We start from the raw sequence: 27,264 nt of genomic DNA, 5'->3' as shown, positions 1-27,264 counted from the left end.
ACTTTGAATGAGTTGATTTTAACAGTCTCAGAGCAGACAGGCCATTGTGCCCCCCCCTGAAATCTCTGGCGCCTCCCCAAAGGGCACCTGGACCCCAGGTTGGGAACCTGTTAGGTTTGGTTAGGTCAAGTTGGGTTAGATTATTTTATGCTAGGTTAGTTCAGGTCAGGCTGGATTATGTTATGTATGGTAGGTTAGGTAATGGTTGGTTAGGTTAGGCAATGTTGGGTAAGATTATATAGGTTACTTTTATGAAAGATCAATAATATCAGGATTAGGAGAAGTCTGTTTGGTGCTACTGTCCACAGTAAACTACAGGACCCCAGCATGTCAATTAGTGTAAATCTGCTATTTGCTCAGCTCTTGGTTTTCTTTCTCAAATGGGTTCTAAAGAATTATACCCAGGTTTTTCTCCTAATTTTTTGTGCATCTAGCTGAAAACTCTCAGTTGTTAAACAAAAGAAAAAAAATAGCTAATTTAGTTGACTTTGAATCCCCCTGTTGACAAACTGGCAATTCTGATTTCTTATATCTTATGTGGGCAGCAATGGTGGTATTATTTGAAATGCATAGATCTATTTTTGTAGCTAAAGAGAGCCTAAATGAGCCTTAAAGGAGGCTTGAAGCATCTTTAAATAATGAAGACTGAGAGGTTGTTTGGTAGTCATTTACTAAATCTTTGATTATTTCATCAGAAGTGAATTTATTTAAAACTCCTATGAGGAGCTATGTTGTTTTTGGCATCCACCTGCAGGATAATATAGCTCTTTTTAACCTTGACGTTGAGCATGTGTATGTTTAGTTTTCAACAAAACTTGTTCTTGATATTAAATGTGCTAAATGTACAACTCACAATAGGTCACTGTGATGAAAAAAATACAAAACAGACTTTTTCTGCAACCTGCTGTTGATCCCTTGTCTGATACCTACCCTGTCGCAGTGTAAACGGGCATTTAAATGAACTATTTGAATATTTAACCTTCTCCTGATGGTCAGGGTTGCTTTATAGGTTGTATAGATGAATCAGAATGAATTTCTTCCTATTTAAATACCAGTTAAAAAATCCTTACATGAGCTTTAAGCTAGGAAAATGGAGCTTCTGCTCAGGGCCTCTCAGGATTGAAAAGGTTCATTTCTTTTTACTGTGCATGGTCATGCAAATTTCAGACAAGATGACAAGAAAAATTAGTTGTTCAGGGCAGAATTAGCTCAAGTGAAACAGAGCATTACAGCACATACAGTGTTCTCCCACATCAGGGCCCCAAAAGACATGATGTAATGTCACTGTTAAGCTCCCTTTCTTGCCTTTCTCTATTTGTATCTCCTTTTATATTACTTCTTTAATCTTGCAGGCCTGCTGCTGATCATAGACCATGCCTAGAACATGTGCCTCTGTGGTGCTATACTGAAGAACAGGGACCTAAAAACCACTCCATGTAACATATAAACCAATTTTACATTGTGCACCCTCACTATATGGATGGTATATGAGGAGAAGCCATGCCGGGCTTATGTATTTGAGCCTTTTCAACCAGAGGCCGGTGTGTGACATGAGGTCACTAATGCAGACTTACCGCTTCAAAGGCTTTCTCGTACCCATCGGGGTTGACAGATGGCAGAAGATGGATCCTGGTCTCTTCCACCAGGTGACGGACACGCTGGTTGCCAGACAGATACTCCAGACACATGAACTGCATCAGCAGGAGGAGCAGCTCTCTGCCAAGCACCTCGTTACCATGGGAACCTGCTGTGTAACGAAACTCGGGTTCACCTGGTCAGCAGGTTCACACGATGGAACAAATGGGGGGTATTAAATATGTAATCAATGCACCACTGAGAAAAACATGTAGAAGAACACAGTGTGACGTCTCTGATGTTATTATTAAACATTTAATTGGTCAATCACATCCTCACCCACTTCATGCTCCCCTGGGTTGTCGGATATCTCAATGGCATACAGCTTGAGGCCACTGTGGCTTTTTCCGATGTTATAAATCCGGGTGATGTTGGGACACATTTCATTAACCACCTTCATCAGCTGTGGAAGGAAAGTAATTGCAAAGAAGGTGCAGGGTTTGCATAGTATTTGAGATTTAATTCTTCATATTTGCAAAGTTGGAAAAATAGAAAAGGTGCATTTGTTAAAAATGTAGGAAGCAGCCTTTGATATATTTAAGGGATGCTCGATAGTATTGGTCTGGTATTGGCAGATATTGGCAGATCTAAAAATTTCTGACGATTATACATCCGATATTATGCCTGTGTATTTTGGGATATATCGACTGCAAATTTTGTCCACACATACTAATAAATTAGTGGAGTTTTAGGCTGAACCAACAGACCTATGTCAGGTGAGGTCTTTTTCTTTATTTATCCTCATTCTTTAAACTTTAAAGTGTTTTTTAAGGACTAAAGTTTGTTTCCTTGGTCATCCTCAAACCTTAAAGTGTGTCCAAAAGGACTGAAATTTCTTGTTCGAAAAGCACATTCAAATATCAGTATCAATATCGGTATTGGCTAAAATGAATCTGTAAATATTGGCATATCGGATATTGGCAAAAATCCAATATCGTGCATCCCTAATATATTTATCACCTTAAACTTTGTAAGGAATCAACTTCACAAAACTTAAGATTTTACTGTTGCGACAGAAATTCATAACCTTTATTGGCATTTAATTTATGATGATCTACACACAAGCTTTTCCCGGTGTTTATGGCATATACATTTTTTTTAAACACAGGGGAATCAAAGATTTAGTTATCAGATTTTTGTCCATCTGAAAAAGATGAAGAAACTTGTACTACAAACTAAACTTAACTTCCCAAAGGTGATAACCTAAGCAATTCTTTTAGGATGGTTTGAAATTGGACCCCAGTAGCCTGGGGTTCAATTTCAAACCTGAAAATCTCCTTGGGCCCACCAAAGCTGATGTACAACCATACTATGAGACTCAAAGAACCCTATATGAACAAAGTATTTGGCCACACCTGTTAATTAATGAATTCAGGAATTTAAATCAGACACATTGACACAGGTGTGTATATCAAGCACAAAGCCATGCAATCCATTTGAGATAAAAAATACGTTGTTCTGAAGAACTCAGTGACTTAAAGCAAGCTGACTGAAGGAGGGAGGACAACAAACAGCCATGTAGGTGATTGTAAACATGAAGTATAAAGTTGGATGGCTGTCAGAAATGGAGGATCAATTTCCTGGGTGTTTATTCAATGTGTCCTGAAAAACACCACAATCTAGCTGACAAAGGGATGGGCTGGACTGAAATCGCTATCACAGTGGATGTAAGTCACGTTTGATCATGTGAGTTCTGAGAGCAGAGACCAGTTGTATGGGGTCTCTCATATATTCTCAAAATTGCTTAAGATTTTAAAAAGCTTCTGGTGTATGCCAGGCTTTACTTGAAGCCTGAAAATACTACTAAGTCAGCTCAGTGTTTTTGCAAATTTATACATCTTTATGTTACATTGACCATATTCAATTTCTAGCTGGCAAGGAGTGAAAGTTGTCAATTTTTTATGAAGGCAGGCTTGATGAGGGAGTGTAGCTGGGGAAGGACTAAGAGGCTGTTAAGTCTGCATTGATGTCATAAATGAGTGTTAGTTGTTTCCCCTAGCTGCTGCAGAAACCATTTAACCAAACAGAAAGGATGATGTTTTAAGTAAGTCAAGGGATGAATCCTGACTTTTCAACCGAAGGAATTATTACACAGACGTCCGGTTTGTTCATCTAACAAATGACTGGAAGTTGGCAGAGGAGTTCCTGCTCCCAATTCCTTTGAATATACCGAGCTTTTATTTACTACAATCAATATCCAACCATTTGTCTTAAAGGTACAACACAACCTTCCACTTTAACCCTCAGGGTTGATTATTTCCTAAAAAGTGGATTTCTAAAACTGTTAGTACACAAGTAGCTTTATACTTTTGCTACCATAATCATTCATGATACTTGGCCGGGATGTGCAAGGGTAAATCGAAGGTAATATGCCATCTTCATCTTTGAAAAATGTGGAAAATGTTCTCTGTGCACCTCCCTCATAATGTCTGAAATATCAGTATTCCCAGGACGATGATATTACGATCAGTTGTGATGTTAGGAAAGGACATCTTTAAGAGACACAGGAAATACATTTTTAAGTCCTCTCATGGGGCGTGTACTTTATGTGAGGAGCTTAAATGAGCTATTTAGACGATGATGTTCTGGCTCAGCCTTGTTTAAACTGTTGTGGAGGAGGGGTTGTTAATGTTCTGTGTACTTGCTTGGTGAAAAGAAAAGCATAGAAGAGCTTTAAAAATAGTCTTTCCTTTCTTTGAGAATGTCTTTTGAGGCTGCACACCCTGCTTGACACACATTAGCACTAAAGGTGCAGAAAGAAAGTAAAGCAAAACTCAATTTAATTCACTCTGAGTGTCCAGGAGTCTTGTTTCACCAGAGAGTAATCTACAGCTTAACAATGAGCCATACGTTAGGAGCACTGATTGGCACTGATGACCGTAACAGCAGTTTTAGACACCTGTAGGCAACTGTTTGGAGCAGGGGGGGATGCTTTGTTACAGACGATTATGATGCACAGCACTTGTACCTTCTCAAGCACTCAGTCACAGTGTTAGTAGTGACAAATCCAGCTGTCCTCCTGCTCGCTACAAACAGGCTACTGCTCATGACAACTTTATGAATAAGTAATGACACAACCCAGGAGATGCTTAATGCATTTTCATGTGGCTGGCATTGCTTGCTTCATTTGTTTCTGCTGCACACTTTGTTCTTGCAGAGGACACAACTTGTCCGCTGGTGGCTCACAGTTTAAGAGAGATGTTTTATTGCTTCGTGCCCCAGTGTCTCTGCTGAATAAGAAATCAGAGCTGATGGTTTCAGCAAGTGGGCTTATATCTGCTGTTTTCTGTCAGCTGTGACTCACCTGCCTCATTTCCTTGTAGCTGTGGTGTCGGAAGTCCAGGTCATCAGTGGTGATGACTTCATTACGCCGGTGGTAGTAATTATTTGGATCTAAGGAGGTCAATAAATATATATTTATTAATATTAAGACATTCCAAGAAGGATAATTTTATCTAAAATGATAAAATGCAAGAAATGATTAGTCATGCCAGGTGCTGGAAGATAATTCTGCACACCTGCTCCGTTTCCTCTGCTTCAGATTACATCTAGCATAGTTGCAAGAATTTTTTTTCTGGCAAACCTCCATGGATTAGGGAGATCTTTTATAATTTGTGACTGTTGTAGAATAGCATTGGATGAGGTTTACACCTGGAACTGGAAAATATCCTCAAAATTGCAAACACAGGCTGATTTTAGCATCCAAGTTAATTTTGACAGTGTCTTTAGATGTGTAAATCTTTTGTTGAGACATTAAAAAGTCTAAAAAGATGAAAATATATTTGGGTAAACACTGTAAAAGGGTTAATGCATGTTCTACAGTTCTGTAGCTCTGACTTTATGGACTTGAATAGGTTTTTACAGATGACATCATGCAGCAGCAGAGCTCCAGAGGTGATTTCTGCATAGAGAAATGCTACCAAAAGGCCATGTTTTTGGCTGTTTAAGTCTACACCAAGTGGTCAAAGTGTAAAAAAATAAATAAATAAAAGCATTCTTAAACCATTTTTGTGTCTCAGTAGTAATGACACATACAGGTAAAAAAAGGCAAAAACAAAGTGTAAAAATCTCCTGGAGAAACTGCTGCAAGCAGTGTCACCCACCACTTGTGTATGATCCATTTCCACAAGGCTGTCTGGTTTGGTTCAGTACAGTTTTGCCATGATTTAGCACATTAAACTCTGATCTTGCCCATGTCTCCTCAGCTGATGTCTGTCCATCTGTCACTTTTAAGAGATCCAGAACATTTGGCTCAGCTCAGTAGAGCTGATTGTTTGGCTCCAAAACAGCTCTTTATTTGGTAACAGTTTGGCTTTTTTAAATTTGGATTAAATAATAAAAAAAATGGATGACAGAAAACAGGCACTAGAACGGGAGCTTGCTCCTGTGGTTCATATTACAAAGCCATGTCATAGAACTGGCTTGTTCATGAATGGCACATCAACACTTACCCCACAAGGTTTAGTTGGTTGATAATTTAAAATGGTTACAATTAAAAGCATTTTTTTGACAAAATGAGGAATTAGTTATATGTTAGAAAGGCTCAGCCCTCTTCATCTGGCTAAACAATACTAGATGCTAGAATGTCGCAAGAATGTCTAAGTAATTTGTGTACTGAATACCTTGTCAACAGGTAAATTAGTTCAAATGTGGAAAAAAATCCCTTTTTAAGTAAAGTGTATGGAACATACTCAATGTTTATAGAAATTTTCTAATGATATCTGCAGTGAACAGGTCTATTTAGAGCTTTAAAGTACTAATTTTCTTCCATTCCCATTCATTCCTAATGGCTGTCCCCCACTTCCTGCCCCCCTTGGCACTTCAATCGGGATAACTCAAAAAGTTGTGGACGGATTTTGATGAAATTTTCAGGAAATGTCAGAAATGGCATAAGGAAGAACTGATTAGATTTGGGGACTGATCTGGATCACCATCTGGATCCAGGAATTTTTTAAGGTTTCTGTACTATTGGGAGATAGGGCAAATGGTGGAGGTCTGTGCTGTTACCACTTTACACCAGGAGATGGCGGACATGAGTAACTTCAATCCAAGCAGTAGTTTTTGGTGCATCAGTTTTTGGGTGTGTTTCTATTCAAAGTTTTGGAGTTTATAGAGTTTGAAAGACATACGCCCGGTCAAGGAGACGAGTCGGAGCAAAACAGAGAGAAAGACAGCAAATTGTAGCGAGAATACTCACAATGCTGGGAGGAATAGAGGAATATTCACTCTCAGCCATGACTTCCAGTCCAGAGTTCTTCACTATAGGGAGATAGGGCTAATGGCGGAGGTCTGCACTCTCCGAGTGCTTTTCTAGTTATTATTGTGATCATGGAAATCATATGAATCTATGGAAGTGCACACTGGTCAGCTCTGTATCAGCTGTTATGTCAGTATTCATAATGAGGTAGAAAAATAATTTGTTATGCTTGCCATGTTCATTCTAAGATAATTTGGGTATAAGGAGGGTACAATGAGGACAATGTCTACAATTTGATTGATCTACAGATAAAGTTTTAAATTTTTCTACAATGACCAACAGATTTATTGTTATGTAGGTGTAATTTCAGTTGACCAAGTTCTTCCTTGGTTGACTACAGGTGAGAATGTAGTCATACCTGTTCTTTATGAATTGCTGAAAGTGAGAGCTTTACCTAATAAAGAATTTTTAAAAAAGAGGAAAATAGACTAAATATTTCAGATCTTCGGAGCTCCTTTAACCAATGCAGAACACATATTAAATTTTAAGTCAATAATCAAATCCACGTTAAAAAGTTGATTAAGTGAAGTTCTTTTTTAAAAACAAAAACAATGCTACACTGGTGCATGCTCCATTCCATTAAAGGTACAGGTCTATAACTCTGAAGAATTATCAGTTAGTGTGGCACAGTCGTCTGTACAATATATGATGGGACAGAATTTTATCACTCAGGAAAATTTAGGTGTTAAAACAACAGTGTCCTTCTTTATGAAAAATGAGCATTTCAGCAAAGGCCTTAAAATAACATCTGATTAATGCAAGTGGAGAAACAGTGATCTCTACTCCTTCTATAGCAAAGCAGGACAAACTCTGGAGTCAGTGGGACAAATTGAAATTGATAGATATATGTATTTACCTCAGTGGATATTTCCCCCATTACTTTTTCATTAGTAACATTACTTTTTCTCCTTAAAGACTTCAGCCCCTCTGTCATGGATGTTCACTGTTCACATCTTGACAGTCTCCTGTTCTTAAAGAGACAATGACCTCAGTTGTGGTTATTTGTCCTTAGACTGTTTGCTAATGTATACCTCTTACTTCAATTTTTGGGACTAAGATTTAGTAACATAAATGTGACATAAACATTTGAAATATGCTTTATTTGCAAAAGAGAATGGAATGGTAGTGTGTGCTCAAAGATATCTTAATATTTCACTGAAACTGCAGCAATTTTCCTCAATTATAGAAATGTTTTAGATGGAACATGAATATCCTCACTCAACATCCTCTGAAGCAGATGTTTCAATGTGAGACCGATATCAGTCTGGCTAAAGCTTTAAAGCTTTCATACTGATCATTTCCGTTTTCCTGCTCCTCACTTGAATCATTTATGTGTCTGCACTGTCCATACAAACCCGTCACCTGGCATAGGACAGCCAAGGATCTCCACTCTCATACAGATGCTGCCGATGGTAAACCAGGAGTAAGGGTTGACTCGGATGTACCGGGCAACCACAGGCACCGGGAAGAGGTTTCGGACTGGGATCTCTTTTTCACTGTTTCCAGTGAAGATCTACTGAGACAAAAATAAAGGCCAGAGAGAGAGAGTAAATAAAACAAAAAATAACAGATCCGTATGTAGATTTCAGCTATATACTTTATTAGGTTACTTTTAGGCAATATGACCAAATTTTGGTGTTATGTTGCTGACTGTAAGCCATTACAATGACCCATTTATTTATTTATCTATTTATGTTATTTTTTATTTATTTATTTTTTTGTGGTTATACAATATAGCTTTTCTTTTATTGTTGAAGACAGCTGATTCAACCCAGTCTCACAAAATTGTATTGTATGATTTATCAGAGTACCCCAAATAAGACAATAAAAAGGAATATAGGTAGGAGGTGATGGATTTGGAAATAATTTTTTAAAAACATGCTCTTTCTTTTCAGCATCATTCTTAAAAGCAAGTCAGTCTTCATTTATATGGCAGTGATTCATAACCAAAGTTATCTTAAGACACTTTACAAGACCCAACAGTAATACCTCAGAGGCACAATGACCCATTTATAAAGTCTGTTTCTTTTGTTGGTTGTAAATAATCAAAAGTATTTAAACGTAACACATCGCTTCTCTTTCTGTTGTTTATGAGAGAAGCCTGCTTTTCGCTGTTATGTGTATTTGCCCTAGTTGTTAATAAACGACTATTTCTTGCTTCTCTATGCAGTTGACAGGTTGACATTGCAAGGATGTCAAAATTTTTGCAAAATCTTTAAAACCATATTTTTCGAACCAAATTACTCCCATTAATTTATAATAAACAATAGTATCAAAAAATGCTGAAGCTTAAAAAACAATACCAACTTCTATTTCACATGACAGGTTTCACAGAGAGGAAGGAATCCTTCAAAAATTGAAAACATTTTCTTGCACACTGTCTAGGTTACACAGGTACTGTGGCAATGTTTCTTACTTTTGCAATTCTGACATTTCAAAGGACTTTGCTAGCATTGTGAAGATACTTGGAAAAAAATGAAGTTCTCAGTTTTGGTGCCTTGGGTTTCTATTTAATTGTTGTTGTATCGAAGCAGTTATCATTATGGTCTGGTTTTTCACTAGAATCACAACAGAGTTTAACATTCATAAATCTTACCTTTATTCTCCATCACTTTTGCTTGATATTAAACTATAAGAAAGGTCTTGCTATACTAACTAATTCACAAGTTTGGTTTCTATAGAACCAGCCTGATTTCAGCCTAACACATCTGTGGTTGTTCAGATGAGAAAGTGGTGAGCAAGTTCAAGCAGGAAGACTGTTTCATTTAGAGTCATCCTTTTATTCATTAATAATCACTCATTCTCCCTTTCCCCTGCTTGTTTTCTTGCTCTGATAATCCACTGGTATGGGCATCTCCTAACTTAAATTCTGGGCCAATCCCATTCTGCCATGACCTCTCTTGGTCCAATCACCCGAATCTCTTCTCCTCTCCTCTGCAGTCAAGTCTATTGTTTCAGTGCAACCGCTGCAACACTCCTCCACCCCAGCCACCTCCATTAAATCTCATCAGTTTCTGGGTCAAGCTCCACATAAGTCAATTCCTTGTCTTATCCTACTCTTTCCATCACCAAAACCAGTGTCTAAACTCCATAAGGGGGTATCTTATCCTGCTGATGGCCTCATTACCCCTTTACATTCATAAGGACATCATGATGTGGCAAAAACATTTCAAATTTCCAAACTTGTAAATCTTAAACAAATTCCACATTTCACCTTTTTTTTTTAAAGATTTATTTTTGGGCATTTTAGTGCCTTCACTAGATAGAAGAGGACAGTGAATAGAGCCGGAAACAGGGTCAAGAGTGGGGGAGAGACATGCAGTGAGGGGCCTCAGGCCGGATTCGAACCAGAGCCGCCCGCGTACATGGGGAGCGCCTTTAACCACTAGGCCACCTGCTCCCCACTTTAGTTTTTTTAATTGTGGTTTTTGCTCTATCACTCGCTATGTTACCACTATCGTCTCAGTTTCTTCCCAGCTTTTTTCAGCACGTTTAGCTAATGATTTTCATTTGCATGTTTGGAACGTGCATGGAAAGTGCATAGGTAATTTCAGGACTGATTGCAGGCAAAAGTAAATTTACCCCCAACCACAATATCTAGGTGTGTTCGTCAGCCCTTAAAAAATTTTGCCTAACATGATTTTAGTTGGGCAAACATCTTTAGGTGTCATTTTGAAGTCCAGTTCAACACAGACCAAGTCTTTAAAATGCTTTCTCTAACAGCATATAAAAATGCACTGACTGCCCATCACCTTCTATTTAAAGAAAATGGCAAGAAACCAAGTCAGTCGAATCAGAGTTAAATCTAATTTAAGAAATACAAAGTCAACATGTATAAAAGATACATTTTGGTTGCAACAAGACCCACACAACTCTTTAACAAACATTTGTGCCCCTGCAGAATGTCACTAAACCTTTCTACCTCTGGGATTTTATTGTAAATCTAACGCCCACGGTTATGGTTCCTCTCTGCACCTCTTGGCATTTTGAAAGACAAACAGCACAGTTTGGCATTTGGCATGAAAGGTGGGCGAGTGGGTGAGCTGGAAGCTTGTAGCAGAGACTAAATTACTGTAGGGGCATTAGCTCCCACATCGATGACATCACGAGCCGAGGAGGAGTACCGTTACGCCAGTGTTTTATTAGAAGGGAGCAATGAGGATATGATTTTCCAACTAAAATAACTGTTTAATCGGATCTGCCTCATCATTTATGAGTGGGTTGTTATTATTATTCTACATTTGAATAAAAAAAAATTGATGCAGCTTTAGCTCTAAGTCAAAGCATTCCTGTATTCAGTTTCAGTCTATTCAATTAAATCAAGAGCCAGAAGTCAAAGAGAGATGCAGCTCCGACTGTGAGTGGGGATGAGTTTCCCATGCGCTCAAGGATCATCAGTATTTACTCTTGCCTTTCAGCTCATTAAGCTGGGAAATAAGCAAAGATCTAAACTGTCCTCTGTAATCACTCTCAAGCAGGAATTCATTTCTTCTTCAGGTTCAAGTAAATCCTCCTTGAGGCCTCTCCTGAAGTGTGTTTACATAAAGAACGTATGATAGTTCTCAAGCTCAAAAGCTTTACAGTGCGTGCATAATTGCCGGCTTTTGAGATCAATGTCAAGAGATACAAGTTTGAAATGTCACTGTTGTTACTCACCAAGTCCTCTGAACCGTTCTTTACTGTAATCCAGGTGTGACTGTCATTGCTCACCATCACCCTGTATGAGGTCACCCAATCACTCCTGCAAATGGGAGAAAATCAGGTCACGAGAGGGAGGAAATAAATTTCCTCTTAGGCTGGATTTCATGCAAATGCAGCTCTGAGGTGACACATCCAGACGTGTTAATTCTCACAGGGTGAAAGTCTGTTTCAAAATAGAAAAATGGAGGTCAGAGGATTATTATAAACTTGTCACTTGAACCTTTCATTAAAGAAAGTTTTGGAATTTGAGCAAAAGTTAACTCTGACAGGGAATTCACTTTCTTGTTCCTTTCTTGAGTTAGATAAGAAAATAGATGTAGCTACATTTTTTACAGGCCAAATCAGACTACACTATGGCTTTGTTGACTGTTGCAATGGCATCATGTAAAACTATGTCACAAAAATGTTTTCCTGTCTTAACTGACAAACTGGCATTACTTCAAGCATGATCCAGTTAAATCATTGCATAATCACAACTGTCTTTACGACTGTGTGTGAGTTCATTGTCATTGGGAGAGGCACGTCAAGTGGTGTCAATCATAGTAACAACAGAAACGCTGTTTGTGACACTAGCAGTCTTTACTTTGAAAAGAAGAAAATGACAAGAGATTAGCCAAGTTATTTAACTTGGCCAGCTCTGCTGTATGTAAATGGAAGATACCCCAGAGGGATCAAAGTAACCTTAGAAAGCAGATGGATTGGCCAGATTCCATGTTTGTCATCAGGCAGATCCATCTTGCAAAGCTCCAATTTAAAATGCTTGTGCCAAAGAATTGACAGACCAATCAGTATCATTTGAGGAGAACGAGGCAGTGACTACAAGCTTGGTTTGGATGAACTGCAAACTGGTAAACAATGGCTGCTGGTGAAGAGATTAGCTTGGATGTAGCTATAATGGCAGTTATTGGAACATGTCAGCCTTTTTTATCAAAAGAAAAGTAAAAAACACACTGACAGCTTTTCTTTGTTGAAACTGTGTCTTCACTCTTCTCATGGCTGCCTTCCACCTGAGTTTGCAGAGGATACAGGCATGGATTGATGTACTGCAAGCTGGTAAACAATGGCTGCCCCAGATGAAGTGTTTAGCTTAGATGCAGCTATAGCAGCGGTTTTCTTAGAACTGGACAACATTTCTTTATAAAAGAAGAGAAAAGTACCAAACTGAGAGCTTTTCTTATAAAATATGTTTATGCTCTTCTCTTGACTGGCTAGAGCATGAGTTTGATTTACCAACTAGCTCCACCGATAGTGGAGGCTGCCTGTCAAGCTCACATTATGTAGTTTACTCGCTGGGGCATGCCTGACGGACAGAACATTTGTCTAGCCACCTTCCAAGAATTTTTTCAGAGGTTTTGTCTTTTCCAAAACAGGGCTATGGGCAGTTGTGCAGATGGATGTGAAATATATCTCATGCATTGGTATATGACAGTCTGAATGGCATGTGTGTGGGAAAATGTACAATGTCACTCTGCTAAGCAATGTAACAAAGAGGGAGCAAATGGCATCCCATTGGTGAGCACAAGTTTACCAAGGTATATGTAAAAAAAAACAAACAAAAAAAAACGACATTAAATTTTTTACTTTTTTATGATCTTTTTAAAGACTCTTAAGTCAGTTACACTGATGACACAGTTATGTGCATATTTTGAAGAGAAAGGACAATAAACACGTGACAACATAGCCATGAAAATGCAGAAAGTATTTAGTATGCAATTTAAGCTTTAAGATGCTAGCAGTGCTAACATGAACAGAATCTGTGCTAGTATTACACTAGGCAAAAGCTGCTTTATATTAGAAAAAAAACTAAATCTTAACAAGTACTGGCCCAAACCTCAGCTCCAACACATTTTTCCCCCACCACTTCCCAGGAAATTTGTATTTGCTGGTCATTTACATGCAAACATCACTTGATCATACAGTTAACTTGCTAGCTAAAGACACAGCTGAGTGTGCAGTTCCATCAGAATTTCACTTACACCGAATGTAAAAAAAAAAAACAAAAGCGGAAACACTAGTCTACAAACTCTTTTGACAAATATAAAAATTGAAAACAGCCAAAAAAGTAAGACCTTACAGACCTGTCAAGTCTTACATTGAAGACTTTTTAATACGTCTTAAAAGCCTTCATTTTTGCTCAACTGATTTATCAACTTTTAGTCCTTGTGTCAAACTCAACAGAAGATGCATGAACAATTCTGACATGCCAGACTTGTCTAACCGTGATTGTAGGGTGTCCTGGACACATAGTTGATGAGTGTCTGTTGATAACGACATTCATATTCAGGCCCAACATTTGAGGATGAGTTGGATTGGACAACATAATCAGGCCGAAATGGCAAATGGACTTGAACTTGTATAGCGCTTTTTTCTAGTTATCTAACTACTCAAAGCACTTTTATACCACAAACCATACTTAGCCATTCACACCACATTCACATACTTTTGGCAGAGGTTGCTATTGGGAGGACATCAGTATTAGCCATTCCCCTTCATATACATCCATACGCCACCGACATAGCAGTGGGAGCAAATTGGGGTAAAGTGTCATACCCAAGGACACAATTACATGTGAGTGTGGCAGCCAGGGATTGAACCCACGGCTTTCTAATTGTGAAACATCCGACTCTACCTACTGAACCACAGTTGCTCCAATAATCTGGCTGTGTGTATTCAGATGTGGTCTTATGATAAATGTGAAGAAGTGGTACAAATACTAGACCAAGAGTGAAACAGCTAGCTTGTCCCTGTAATTCTGGACACTACTTCTTTCCCCTCTACAACTTAGAAATTTTTAGTTTCTAATCAGTTTGCACATAAAATTAAATCTTAAATTAGGGTTTGGATTTAAATGGAATTTGTATTAATTAAACAGGTACTGTGTGTGTTGTTTTATTCACTTATTTCATGACACTCTGATTTTATTTAAAAGTTTTTTTTAATTTATTTTAAAAAATTTCAAAAGAAAAAAATTTTTTATGGGAAGTGTGGTAAAAGAAGTTGAAGTTTGGGGGCTAAAACTTGTTCCTATCTTTTTTTCAGCTAAGGTATATACACTGGAATGATGTAATATTTTTGTCTGTTTTAAAAGAGGGCTTAAAGTGCCATTGTTCTAGATGGAGCCCTCTCTGTGTGCAGTATGCAGGTTGGCAGACACTCCCTGGCCTCTGGATGAAGACATCAGCTCTGAGCTGGCCGAGCCCGCTAAGAATTCCCAGTTCTGTTAATTAAAGCTCGGTTATAGACAGAAGCCCCTGAGCTGGCACTGCAGACAGTTACATGCCCTGCAGAACTAATTGTGGAGAAAGTCTGTCTCAGGCATCGGTGTTTTCTGCGCCCTCAGATCGTGCTGGCCGTGAAGGAAAAATTACAAACACTGTCTGCTAAAGAAATTCCCTCATGCTCTCTTAGTACAGCACGCAAGCAGTTTCCACACATCCGTGCCACCCTTTCCAATTAAGAAGAGCAAAGGCCAAAAGTTGTCAAATATTATTAGAAAGTAAAGAGAAGGCTATAAAGATAGTGAGGGAGAGATGTGAACAGAGGTAGTTTTATGATTATGAATAAGAGACTGTAAACTTGACTTTTCATCCAAGATGATCACTTTATTGGCTCTAAAAATTTTGTTAAAAAGGAGTGTTTAGAATTAGCAGATCCATTCATATACCAAGACTGTGGCATATTTTGTACATTAGAGTTGTTAAAAGACTACATCAGGGGTGTCAAACTAAGACCTGTGGGCCAAATGCAGTCCATTTTTAGCTGGCCCACAGCAGATTTTAAAAACAAAAGAAACATGGCCTGTATAAGGGCATGAAGCTTGTACTTCACTCTATTGCTTTCTTTAAGTCCCTGTAAAGTGATTCAAAAAATACTTTTTTAGGTTTGTTGTATGATAGGTCACTGTGTTATGAATCACCAGGCCAAATTTCAGTCATGACAAACATCTCTATGTTTATAAAAAAAGCTTCAAAATCATGGAAAATTAGGCTGTGACATCTGCATGTTGGTTGAAAGAGTTAAGGCTTAATGATACAGTTTCACTGAAACATTTGGGGATTATTTGATGGCATTTTAAGGTACTTTTATGGGATAATGTTTAAGAACTGTTACAGAGATTTTAGGGAATTTTTGAGGATTTTGGAAAGAAAATCTTCAAAGACAAGCTTGGGTGTCAGGAGATTACAATACAAATGAATGCACCAAAAGTGTCATGCCTATATTTTCCAGTATGTACAGCCCTGCTTTAAGTGATCCATATGTAGAGTTTTCAGGTAAAATTTTACTTGAATTGCCTAAACAAATTCAATTTGAACCAATTTTGGTGGGAAGTATTTTAGAAAGGGTTTTTTTTTAACAGAAGAAACAAATGATTACTTATGCTTTACTTTGATAAAAGTACAAAAACAGTCATGGATTTGTAGGCAAGGCTTATATTCTGAGTAAATTATATATCTGTAAAAGACCTGGCACAGATGAACTGCTGGGGCAGTGGGAGGTGAGATTATACCTATTGCTTTGTATTGTAAAGTAAAAGGATAAGTTGCCATGAAGACCTTATGGAACAGGGTTTTTTTTAACATAATAAGCTTTACAGAGCCTCTTAACGTCACATACCTGCATGACTCATTCTCATTATTATAGTCAGTGAATACAATAACTATTATTTAAGTGTATAATTGGCCATCTGTCAAGATAAAATCTGTACTCATATGAAGTTCACATCAAGTGTGAAAATGATGTCAAAGAGGTCCAGAAAAATCTGCTGTGTTATCATAGTAGTTTAGTCACAATAGCTCTGCCCTCTAATCAGTCACAGTCATACATCTTTATTGCCCTCATAGAGGGCAACGGGACTTTCTAGTGAAAAGGGGCACACATGTGGACCAGTATAAAAAGTTTGTTATGTATATATTTGTGAGTTCAAATTTTCCAGTTGGGTTAAAGGAAAATTCAGAGCTATTAACATTTCTGGAACAATCAAAGCTTTTCCTTCAGTTTCCCCTAAGATTTTTTTGAAGCATGTGCCAAACGTGGATTGAATTTTGGCCGTTCAATGCCTTTAGGAAATTAATACTCATAGAGCAACATGGGTTTAAAATCAGCCTTGTTGGTCTGTCAGTCCTACTTTGGTTCAGGCAAACTTACTTCCACCAAAATATGACAGATTTGTACAGACAATCATGATCTCACCCCTTTTACAGGCTTACAGTTTGTTACAGAGTCCATTTCAAATTATAATGATAACTTTTGAAGCACTTTGCTGATTTTCCCCTTAGTACACTACTGATCCTCTCTCACCCTACAAACCCAGAAATACCCCCAGGTCCTCAACCAAGGGTCTGATAACAGTTCCACCATCCAGATTGAGGATAAAGGGAACAGGCCTTTTCAGTCAGCCCCCTGTAAAACCTCTCTGAATCAAACAATTTTATGAGTGTGCTTTCACTGGGTTTTAACTGACTTTGATCTTTCTCCATTTACTCATTACTGGGTTTAAGTTTTAAGTTAAACTTAGTAATGAATCAGATTACAGCATTTGCTAACATAGCTAAAAGGGGTTGGTGTCCCTTGCCTTTAGAATTCGGGTTGCAGGGTTTGCACCCCCACACCCTTGAACTACTTTGCACGTTAACGCCTATGAATGAAAGATTCATCTAACGGCTGCAGTTTAAGACAAGCTGCATGTCACATAAAGGTGGCACGACAAAGCACTCAGGACCTGTGTTGCTGGATTAGGAGGAACACTCCTTCTCAACTGTTTTGGCTCAACTTGAAGCAACCTTTTCAGGCTGGTGCCTGGAAAAGATCTCTTTAGAACTTCTCTTTGGCAAATTTTTGGGACGGTTGGCAAGACCATGTCTTATGCATTCGTGCTCAAGAAAGCTGGAATGGGAAGGGTCATTTAGGAAATGATACAGGAGGAGCAGCTATGCTTCTACCAGCACCTGGCCTCTCCTAGGCCTATCCATCTCACAGCATACTGGGTGCCCACGGCCAGGTGGGTTGGACCAGACCTGGGGGGTAGCTGCATGCGTCATGGAGAAGCCAGCTGTGAGGACACGTGGAGAGTCATCAAGACACCACCTGACCTGATCTGAAGTTTAAACTGACTCTATCTAAACTTAGCACAAAAAGTAAGGAAACTTGTGCACGGTAGACCATTTCTTTTTTGTAACAATCCTTCTTGGCAATAAATCTTGAGATTGCAGAGTCAAGCTCCACACATTTCATCTCACATGTCACTCGTCAGCCAAGGTCAAGCTCAACAGCATCTCTTTTGTCTGAGTCTTTTCTGCATTAATATGCCTGGAGACCGCTTAAAGTTTCTGGGCCCTTACGACATCTACATGACCAGGGGCTCATACCAACCCTACTACCCGCCTGGACAGTACACCAAGCTGTGCTTACTCACTACATCCACCCCTAACTCTACCCTAAAGGTGTGGACTTGATTATTTTTCCAACAGATTATTTTCACATGCCCCTGATAATATGCAAAGACATCCAGAGCACGAAAGGGGTTGGGTCAGTCGTCTTTTCCACCCATTGGTGCCCTCAGGCAGCTGACTTGGCACATCTGTGCCTTATTTCAACCTACATTTTTTGTCCAAACAAAGCTTGAGAAAACATCAAATATGTAGGTCATTATCACAAGACAACAAATGAACTAGGGCACCAGTTTATCTTAGTTGTCAGAGAAGGAGCCCATACACTGAGGCCATAATCCTCAATGCACTGGTCCACTGTATTTCTAAAATGTCTGGTTAATCTTTTTATCTTGCTTATTGCTGCTGGGCTGCTTGTTGCCATTAAAATGTCATCATATTTCATACAATAAGGATCCAGCATCTTATTTCTCATCTGATGTCTTATGTTTAATGGCACTATTTTATTTATTCCATGTTTTCCATCCATGCATTAGATCACTCTTTTAGTAAATCATTTTTTTATGTGGACAGTAGCTATTAAAATCTTTTAATAGTTCAAAAAGATTATTCATCCAAATCCATTCCTAGTGAATTAAAGGTGAAAAATTTCCTTTCATGTCTCGAGTAAAGATTAATGTCAGCTAAAGGTTTAAAACACCCCTCAAACAGTCTTTACCAAATATCACCAAGATTCCAGATAACTCAAGAAATTGGCACAACATCAATGCTCCTGAAGATTCCTTTCCAAGCATTGGCCTGAAATCCTCCTTCTCAACCATCTACATCTCTGTGTTTGTGTGTAGGGTTCATACTCACGACCAGAGGGAGCTCCTGCCTTGTGTTACGACCCCTGTGAACTTTGTCAGCCTCCTGGCATCCACCTCAAACCACTGCAGTGGGTCATCCCTCCCAGCGCACCAGGCCCCGTCATAGAGGTCGTCTTCATAAAGGCCAGCCTGCGGGCCACAAAAACAGCCGTAAGGAGCAGTGTTTTATCTCACATGTCCATGAAGAAATGCAAACACTCAACCCACATTTGATACTGCACACTAAATGGTGATGGTGTCAGCCTCTGCTTTTTGTTTGGTGTTGACAGGGGAGAGGAAGATATTTTTTCTTGGAAATTTCCTTAAATATGCATAGAAAAGATTTATGTCAGCATTTCCTCATTCAACAGCTGAAGATGTATAATTACAGTGCATAAAACGCTACTCTCTGCATTAAGCCTGTAGCAGATGGCTGTGTTAGCTCAGAGCTAATCTGTGTAAGCAGTCATATGCTGACAGGACACACTGTACATCTTCTTCATCCAAACGTAAACATTACAATGGCACACTGCACTGCACATACTGATTACACAGAAACACTGCCTTAATGTGTATCTTTAGGGTGTATTTGAAGGACTGTCCTCTTGCTTGACATTGAACGGGTTTATTATCAAGAGATCTGAGAGTACATTAACATAATCTCACTTAAAAGATAAGTTAAAGGCACATTATGTAAATAAGGATTGAAATAGAGTGAAATCATGATAGATACTATACATCTATTACAGATACATGATGATGAAGATGAATGATGAAGGACAGAATGTTAGCTATATTTGCATCTGGCAAAATTTAAAAATGTATTCAGTGCAGAGCAGGTATCAAGGAAAGTAAATCAATACACAATACCAAACACTGTATAAAAAGACTGACCACATTACAGCTTTTACAAAAGTGAAGCCAAAACAGTCAGTGCTCCCCCTACTGACAGACTGTGATTTATTTAAGTTATAAGCTCAGTCTACTCTATATTAACAGACTGATCATGGATTAAATACACAATTAAAATGAAAGCCTTGACTTTTGTCTTTAAGGTCGGTTCTTACTATGCTGACTTAAGTTTGAGTGTTCGCTTTTCAAAGATTTAAGTTTTCATTTATTATTGGAGGAAAAAAGGGGTACAGCACCCTGTTTGACAACTCTCTTGACAAATGCCGGCCATGCACTGGATTGGCAGAGGAGAGAAAAGTAATCAGAGGTCATGTGACAAACACTGACAAAAGAGGGAGGAACTTTTCAGAATCTTTTTCAGAATACAGTGAATTTCAAATCCCTTCCACCCTATATTCAATTGAAAACAGCAAAAATACAATAAATGTAATACTCAAACTTATTAAGTTTATCATACTTTGAGAGCAACACATTTCCAAAAACATTGGGACAGGGTCATGTTCAGTATCTCAGTATCTCCCTTCATAATGGACTGTATATTTTTAGTTGAAGGCAGGTCAGGACTGCATACAGCCCAGTCTAGTACCTATACATTTCTGCTGGGAATCTATGCTGTTGTAACATCCATGCTGCAGAGTGTGGCTCTGTGTTCTCTGGCTGAAATAAGCTGGGGCATCCCTGAAAGTACATTGTCTGTATGGAAACATGTGTTGCTCCACAACCTGCATGTATCTCTCAGTATCAATGGCTCCTTCAAAGATGTGCAAGTGACCCATGCCATGAGCACTAATATACCCCCACACCATCACAGATGACTTTTGAACTTTGGAGCACTTTAGGTCTGTTTATCTTAGATGAGTGCAGGTCCAGAGAAGTTGATGGCTCTTCTGGATGTTGTATATATGGCTTTTGCTTTGCATGGTTGAGTCTTGACTTACATTAGATGCAGCACCGTACTGTGTTAACTTCAACTGGTTTTCCAAAGTGTTCCCAAGCCTACACTGTAAAATCCGTTACAGAATGATGCAAATTTTATGCGATGCCCCCTTGGGATTTGAAGCTCAAAGGTATTCAACATTGGTTTTTGGCTTTGCCCTTTCACTGCAGGGATTTTTCCAGATTCTCTGAATATTTTAATGATATTATAAACTGCAGATGCTGAGATCTCTAAATTCCTTGCAATTACACATTGCAGAATATTGTTCATGAACTGCTGAACAATTTACTCACACACTTTTTCCCAAAGTAGAAAGCCTTGTGCCATTGTTGATCGTGGATGGCGGAGCCTTTCAGGAGTGCTCCGTTTATACCCAGTCATAGTACTATCACCGTAGGTGTTTTCTGTGCATTTCACAACTTTACAAAGCTTTTCTTGCCACCGTCCCAATTTTTTGGAGTATGTAACAGACATCAAAATCAGAAAGAGTGCATACTTCTGAAAAATTAACCAAGTTTATCAGTTTGATCAATAAATAGCTTGTTGTTGTGCGCGATTCAACTTAGTATAGGTTGAAAAGGATTTGCTAATCACTGTGTTTTGTTCCTATTCACATTTTACACAGTGTCCCAACTTTTTTGAATTGGGGTTTATAGGCTGGAAAAGTCAGTTCCAACCATTTGAATAATGTGCACCTTGAGCCACTCAAGCAAAGCAACAAACATGTCTGGGTTAACTATTGAATGATTTGTGAGTTGTAGAAAAACATCGACTTCTGCCAAGGAGTGTCAGCTCTGTGTTTCATTAGTCTGAGCAGAAGATCTCAAAAACATGTCTGCAGGTTACAGTGGAATACAGGAAAAGTTTGGCCAGGGAACAAGAGATTTCTTTACAGTGCCAATCAGGATCCAGGTGCAGATCAAGGACCTTTCATGAACTGCTTAGTGAATGAAAAAAATCTGGCATGTCTCATATTTGTGTTTTGCTGCAGGATAGGACTTTGGTTTGCACACATTTCAGTGATATTTTTAACTGCAGCAGAAGGTAATGTAGAGAGGATGTATGACCTTCAGTAATTTGTGTTTTCATTCAGCCGGTATGATCAAAAGAGAGTTAAATTCATCACAGAACAGTTGGTGTGAGGAATCTAAACAAACTGTAGCAGCGACAAGTGTGGAAATAAACCGAGCCGCTTGGCCACATGCCTGATACAACAGGCAACATCTGTTTTCTATGTGTCTCCACTGATTTACAGATAATTGTTCTCCAGATTGGACGTTATCTTTTTCCCTCTATGATCCCTGACAGCCACTCACAGACACAACCAAACAACAAATCCTTTGTTTCACTGGTTTCCTGTAACATAATGCCTTGCCGTCTTGAGAGAATTAAGAGCATGTGTGTGTGTGTCTTTCATTAATTGTGCTGTTGGATTCAGAGTGGTTCGTAGTGCAGGAGATGAGGATGAAGCTGCAGACCGTATGCATGCTAAAAACCTCAAAGAACAGCTTGCACTAACAGGAAATACCTCTTCCAACACATGCCAATCCTTTTTATTAGGTTTGGGGATGTGCCACTGGTCTGACAGCCACACTATTACTTTCTCTACTGTGTCAGATTATGGATGTTAAAATATGCCGTGAATTGGAGCTAAGCCAAGTATCAAAAATTTAGCCAAAATGCAAGTGTAAAAACACACAGTTCCTCAGGAGCTCACCTGAGGCTGCCTCTAAAAGCCAAGGAATCCCCATTAGGTCCAATATTATAAATGCCCATTTGAAGGAAGAAATATACAGTGCCTATAAAAAGTATTCACCTCCTTGAATGTTTTACCCTCTATTGATTTTAAAAATCAATCACGGTCAATATAATTTGTCTTTTTTGACCAAAAAAACTCTTTAATGCCAAAGTGAAAACAGATTTCTACAAAATAATGTCAAGTAAACAAAAATATGTCAGGTAAAATAAGTGACTGCATAAATATTCACCCCCCTTTAAAGTGACTGGCCTAATCCAACAGAGGTCCAGCCAATTGGTGCTAGCAGTCTCACAATTAGTGAAATGGTGTTCACCTGAGAGCAGTGAATGTGTCTCAGATGACCAGTGTAGACACCTGTGTCTGGAAGGTCCAGGTTAATCAGTATTCCTGACTGAATGACAGTGCAAGAAGGAGACTATTTAGAGAGGCCACTAAGACATTTTGACTACTCTGAAGGAGTTACAAACTTCAGCAGCTGGAGGACTGGCTACAAACCTCTCACAGGAGCTTTAGCCCTTTACCTACTGAGCCGGCGCCGGCGCTGTGTTCTATATGTCTGGAGTATTATTACGGTAACTCTGTCAAAGTTTGTCCGATCAGAAAAATTCCAACGGTGTTAGAAAGCTGAGAACTGTGGACATGCGCGCATATATGGTTCATTACAGTACTCGCAACCATAAGACGTGGGCATTCATAGCAAAACACCATAGCAAAACACCAGAAGTATCGTGAGACCGCTACACGGATTCTAACTCCTCGAAAGTTCTCTCAATCTAAAAAATTCCAATGCTTACAGAGAGCTGAGAATCTGTGCTTTCTGGCAATAAATGATATGTGGTATATATATTACGGTAATGTCAAACAGCACCGTGAAAACGGCAGCTTTGGCAGAAGACAAGTGAGGAAAGAGAGTGAAGGAAGAGAGTAAAAGGAGAGCAAGCGAGAGTAGTGTTTTGTTTTCAAAAAATAGTGTTAGATAGTGGCATTTGTGTATGTCTGTCATGTGCAATAACAATATGTTACTTGAGAATGTTGAGAATGCATTTTTCCACCTTTATCTGCACTAATTGTCACCTATGTATATATTTATCTTTTGCACTGTGTTTTGTACACCCAGAGTCCTAGACTCAAAAAATGACTGGTGATTGTTCTAAACATGTATAGGTTCACATTTCAAATGTCCAATCAAAACTTCATGAGCAATAACAACATTTCTTCTCATAAAAGCCATGATAAACAAATCAATTTTGTGTTTTTCTTCTCTTAAACTGCTGACAATTCCATATAATGTGCAATAATCATTAACAAGATGTTGAAAAGTCAAGTTCAAGTACTCCTGGGAAAAGGGACCAAAGCTCTCAGACTTAGGGCATTTCCTGACTATTTTACAGCCAGAATAACAAAATATGTCCAAATTGCCATTTTTAGACTCAGTAGGTAAAGGGTTAACCCTAGAATTAAAAGAGGCCCCTGCCATCATCATTTATTCAACGTATTGCTGCAGTTTGGAAACAAATGTAATTTTTTTAAAAAAAAGGTGAGATTGCCCAGTATACAATACAAGCCAGAACATTTCTTGTAAGCGTTCCCAAGCTACGCCACCACTTTACATACCTGAATGTTAAGACGCCCTCTGTGTGCACCGAGGCCATAGCGTTTTGTGGTTGAAGCGTGAAGCTGGAAATCATCAATCTTCAAAGTCTCCAGTCCCATGGGAGGGCATTCTAGGTAACGAGAATGATGAATTAGCCTGTGATGGTGATGTTATGAATCATGTGTCATGTTGTTCCAGAAGTAAGCTATGCTTTTTGTACAGTATATGACTCCAGGGCCAGGGAGCATGCATTTTCTAATGGCTGGACTCCATATACAATAATAAGCAGATCAGACTCTGCAAAGTGAGCTCAAATGTGTGAAACTATCCAGACAGAAACTGCCTTTTGTGTATGTTACCAAGATGATTTAATAATAGGGGCTCTATTTGTCAAACCTAATGTAGAAAAAACATTCTGAAATGTCTAAAAGTACATACATTAGAAAGCTGTTTGTCTAATATTTCTTTAGTCGTAAAATGTTTCTCAAGTTGCGCGAGGAATTGATACTATTTTTAATTTGCAAGTACTGGCAAAATGTTTGAGGTGTCCTTGACATGACAGTTTTGTTACACCTGGTTAAAAAAAACACAAATGCTGCAGCTAAACAAGCCAGCTCTGTCAAACACATTTAAAGGAATTAGTTAATACCCTCTGAGTCCTGTACTTTTTTCAACCATTGTGCCTCACCTGGACTTATTGCTGTATAAAGTGTGTAAAACATCATCCCTGTAGAGCACAGTCAAGCTTTAAACATCCATTTTTCATGCTAACCTGAGCTTTAAGAATATGTGTGCTGCAACGTAACTTGAGTTTTAAAAAACGTTATGGGACTATAAAGAAAAAAGAAGAAAAAAACAGAAATTAAAACTCAAAGATTTTAATGTATTAATATACAGTAATAAAATAATGACTGAGACTTTTTTGCACAAACTTGCTTTCCCATTTTTTAGCGATGAAAAAGGGGAAAAAAATCATTCTGTGACAAAAAAGTTTGAAAAATATTTACATATTTACAGAAAAAAAGTTTTTTCTTTTTGAAATTGGCTTATTTTAAATCATTTTTCAAAACAGTTCCTGTCTGCAGTGACACAGAGGGGCACATCCTCTCTGTGTCTCTCTCCATTATGAGTAATTCAGGCTCTCTCTTCCAGTTTCAAAGGTTTTGCACATGGGCTGTTCAGCAAAGCATGACGCGATTGAGGAACAGTCTGGTATCGGCGCTCAAAGTTCATCACAATGCAATGTGAGAAACTGCTATGGTGGCTAAGACTAAAGCTAGCAGTAGGGATGATAAAAAAGGATTATAAAATAGATACAAAGATGTAGGTATGGATAGAATGACAGAATAGAGGGATTTCAGATGGAAAAAAATATGTGCCTGCGTTTTTTTCTTTAATTCTGAATAACATGTGTCTTTTCTTCTCATATATGACAGTGTCAGGCATAGAGACTTAAATGGTATATCATGCAATTTGAAAAATGGTCTCTGAATAAGGATAAGAAATTATTTTTGATAATAAATCCAAGTATTTTGTTTTTTCTTAGTTGCATTATGAAGCCAAAAATGTCACTAGTTGGTTTCACTCAGGGTTTTCAAATTTGGGCAGATTGAACCTCCCTTGAATGAACATATGTATGCTTAAAGTTTTGAAAAATAAATAAATAAATAAATAAATCAAGTTTTAGGCAACTTTGGGCCAAAAGTTGAGGCTGAGGTAAGGTGGGCTATGGCAAAAATACTCTTTTGAAAAACATCCCTATCTTACATATCTTATATTTTTAATATGATTAGGATTTGTATTATTAATACAATTTAATAAGATTATAGGATTTTCAGCATTTTTGTCTGCATATTTTTTAAGCAGCCATCTTTCAAGGTGAGTTTATGGCAGTAAACTAGTAGCCAGTATAGCCTTTAAATGTGCTCATCTCTAATTTCAGGGATAACGCCGAGTCTGTGCCAGTCTACCTAATGCAGGTTTTCACAGATGAAACGACTGCAGACTATCGTCCACCTTCACCTTTCCTGGTTCTTGTTTGTGATCATGGTCGATGCCAAAACCCCACACAGGCTGCCTTGGTATTTACAGAGCTAAATGTCTTTCTTTTGTTTGTTTACTGTAACAACATTACTTTTAGCTTCCTGTCAAAAAAAATAGCCAAACTTGAGTATTGAGTCTTAACATGACACTGGATTTTGCACAGCCTCATGTTATGATTATCTTTAACATCTTTGTAAATAATACATCATGACTGTGGAGCATCATCAGGACAGATCCAGTACTTTCTTTTGCTGCTCGGTCCAGAAACTGCTTACTCTTTGAAAACAGCTGGTTTCACTAATATGTGCATTTGTATATTGCAGATCCCTTACAAATGAAGTCACTGAACACAAGTGGTAAGTATAGAGAAGCAGTTAAATGAATGCTTAGCTTGAGAATTACGTTGAGAGTCCTTTTAACCAGTTACTGATTACACTGATAACTTGATCCCGATCTTAAAACTGTGGTCTTTCAGGGCTCTAACACTGGTTTAATTCTGCCTTTAAAGCACCCCAACACATCCAACTTGCACTTTAAATAGTGTTTTGGGAAGCAGAGGTTTATAAATGAAATCAAAGCAGAGACAAGCAAACACTTTTATTCTTTATGAAGTTTCCAAAGTAAAAGGTTCTGAACTTCCCATAATGCAAGTGACAAAGCTTTGAATTTGATTCTTCCTGCATGTTGAACACAATGATGAGGCACTCATCCTGTTCTTTAAGAACAAGCCCAAACTGATATAACTCTGACGTTATCACTGTGACCTCAGCGCTGTGTCCACTGGCTAAATAACACATCCCATGACTTGTAAAGTATCTGTGAAACTGTGATGTATAAAACTAGTGGACACACAGAAGCACAGTGTTGTGTTTGTACGTGCTGCTGGGGAGCTGCGATGCATGAAGCAAAGTGTGACCTTGATGCCTTGCTGTGGGCATGTGTTACAGTATGTTTAGCCATGCAGAAATGATCTAATGTAAATAAAAGAAAGTCCTGGGCTCTCTGAGTTAATTAGGAGTTGTTGATTTGGTTTACTCTCTTTTAAGTTTGTAAGTGATTAAGTAGAGTTATTTCGGTCATTTAGCATTTTAATTTAGCCTATTAACAGTGTGTGCTTTACTTTATTATGCTTTACCCAATTATGCGTTTTGTTAAGTGCTTCAAGGACCCATGATTGCATACTTCAGTCCTC

At 38.4% G+C, this 27,264-nt stretch overlaps 1 protein-coding gene across 2 annotated transcripts in view; it reads right to left on the bottom strand.

Annotated features, from left to right (window-relative positions):
• Positions 1–27,264, bottom strand: part of cpxm2 (carboxypeptidase X (M14 family), member 2) — a 55,730-nt gene that overhangs the window by 13,120 nt on the left and 15,346 nt on the right. For both annotated transcript variants that reach the window (XM_041814883.1, XM_041814882.1), the window contains 7 exons: positions 24,050–24,159; positions 18,838–18,977; positions 11,549–11,633; positions 8,255–8,405; positions 4,940–5,028; positions 1,915–2,038; positions 1,575–1,771 (listed from right to left, as the gene is read on the bottom strand). In XM_041814883.1, the coding sequence (XP_041670817.1) occupies positions 1,575–1,771; positions 1,915–2,038; positions 4,940–5,028; positions 8,255–8,405; positions 11,549–11,633; positions 18,838–18,977; positions 24,050–24,159 (896 nt within the window). The remainder of the gene's footprint in view (positions 1–1,574; positions 1,772–1,914; positions 2,039–4,939; positions 5,029–8,254; positions 8,406–11,548; positions 11,634–18,837; positions 18,978–24,049; positions 24,160–27,264) is intronic.

The sequence above is a fragment of the Cheilinus undulatus genome, linkage group 20 (genome assembly GCF_018320785.1).
Source record: "Cheilinus undulatus linkage group 20, ASM1832078v1, whole genome shotgun sequence".
Classification (NCBI taxonomy): Eukaryota; Metazoa; Chordata; class Actinopteri; order Labriformes; family Labridae; genus Cheilinus; species Cheilinus undulatus.
Note: the sequence above shows the minus strand (reverse complement) of the source record. Positions and strands in the feature narration are given on the sequence as shown.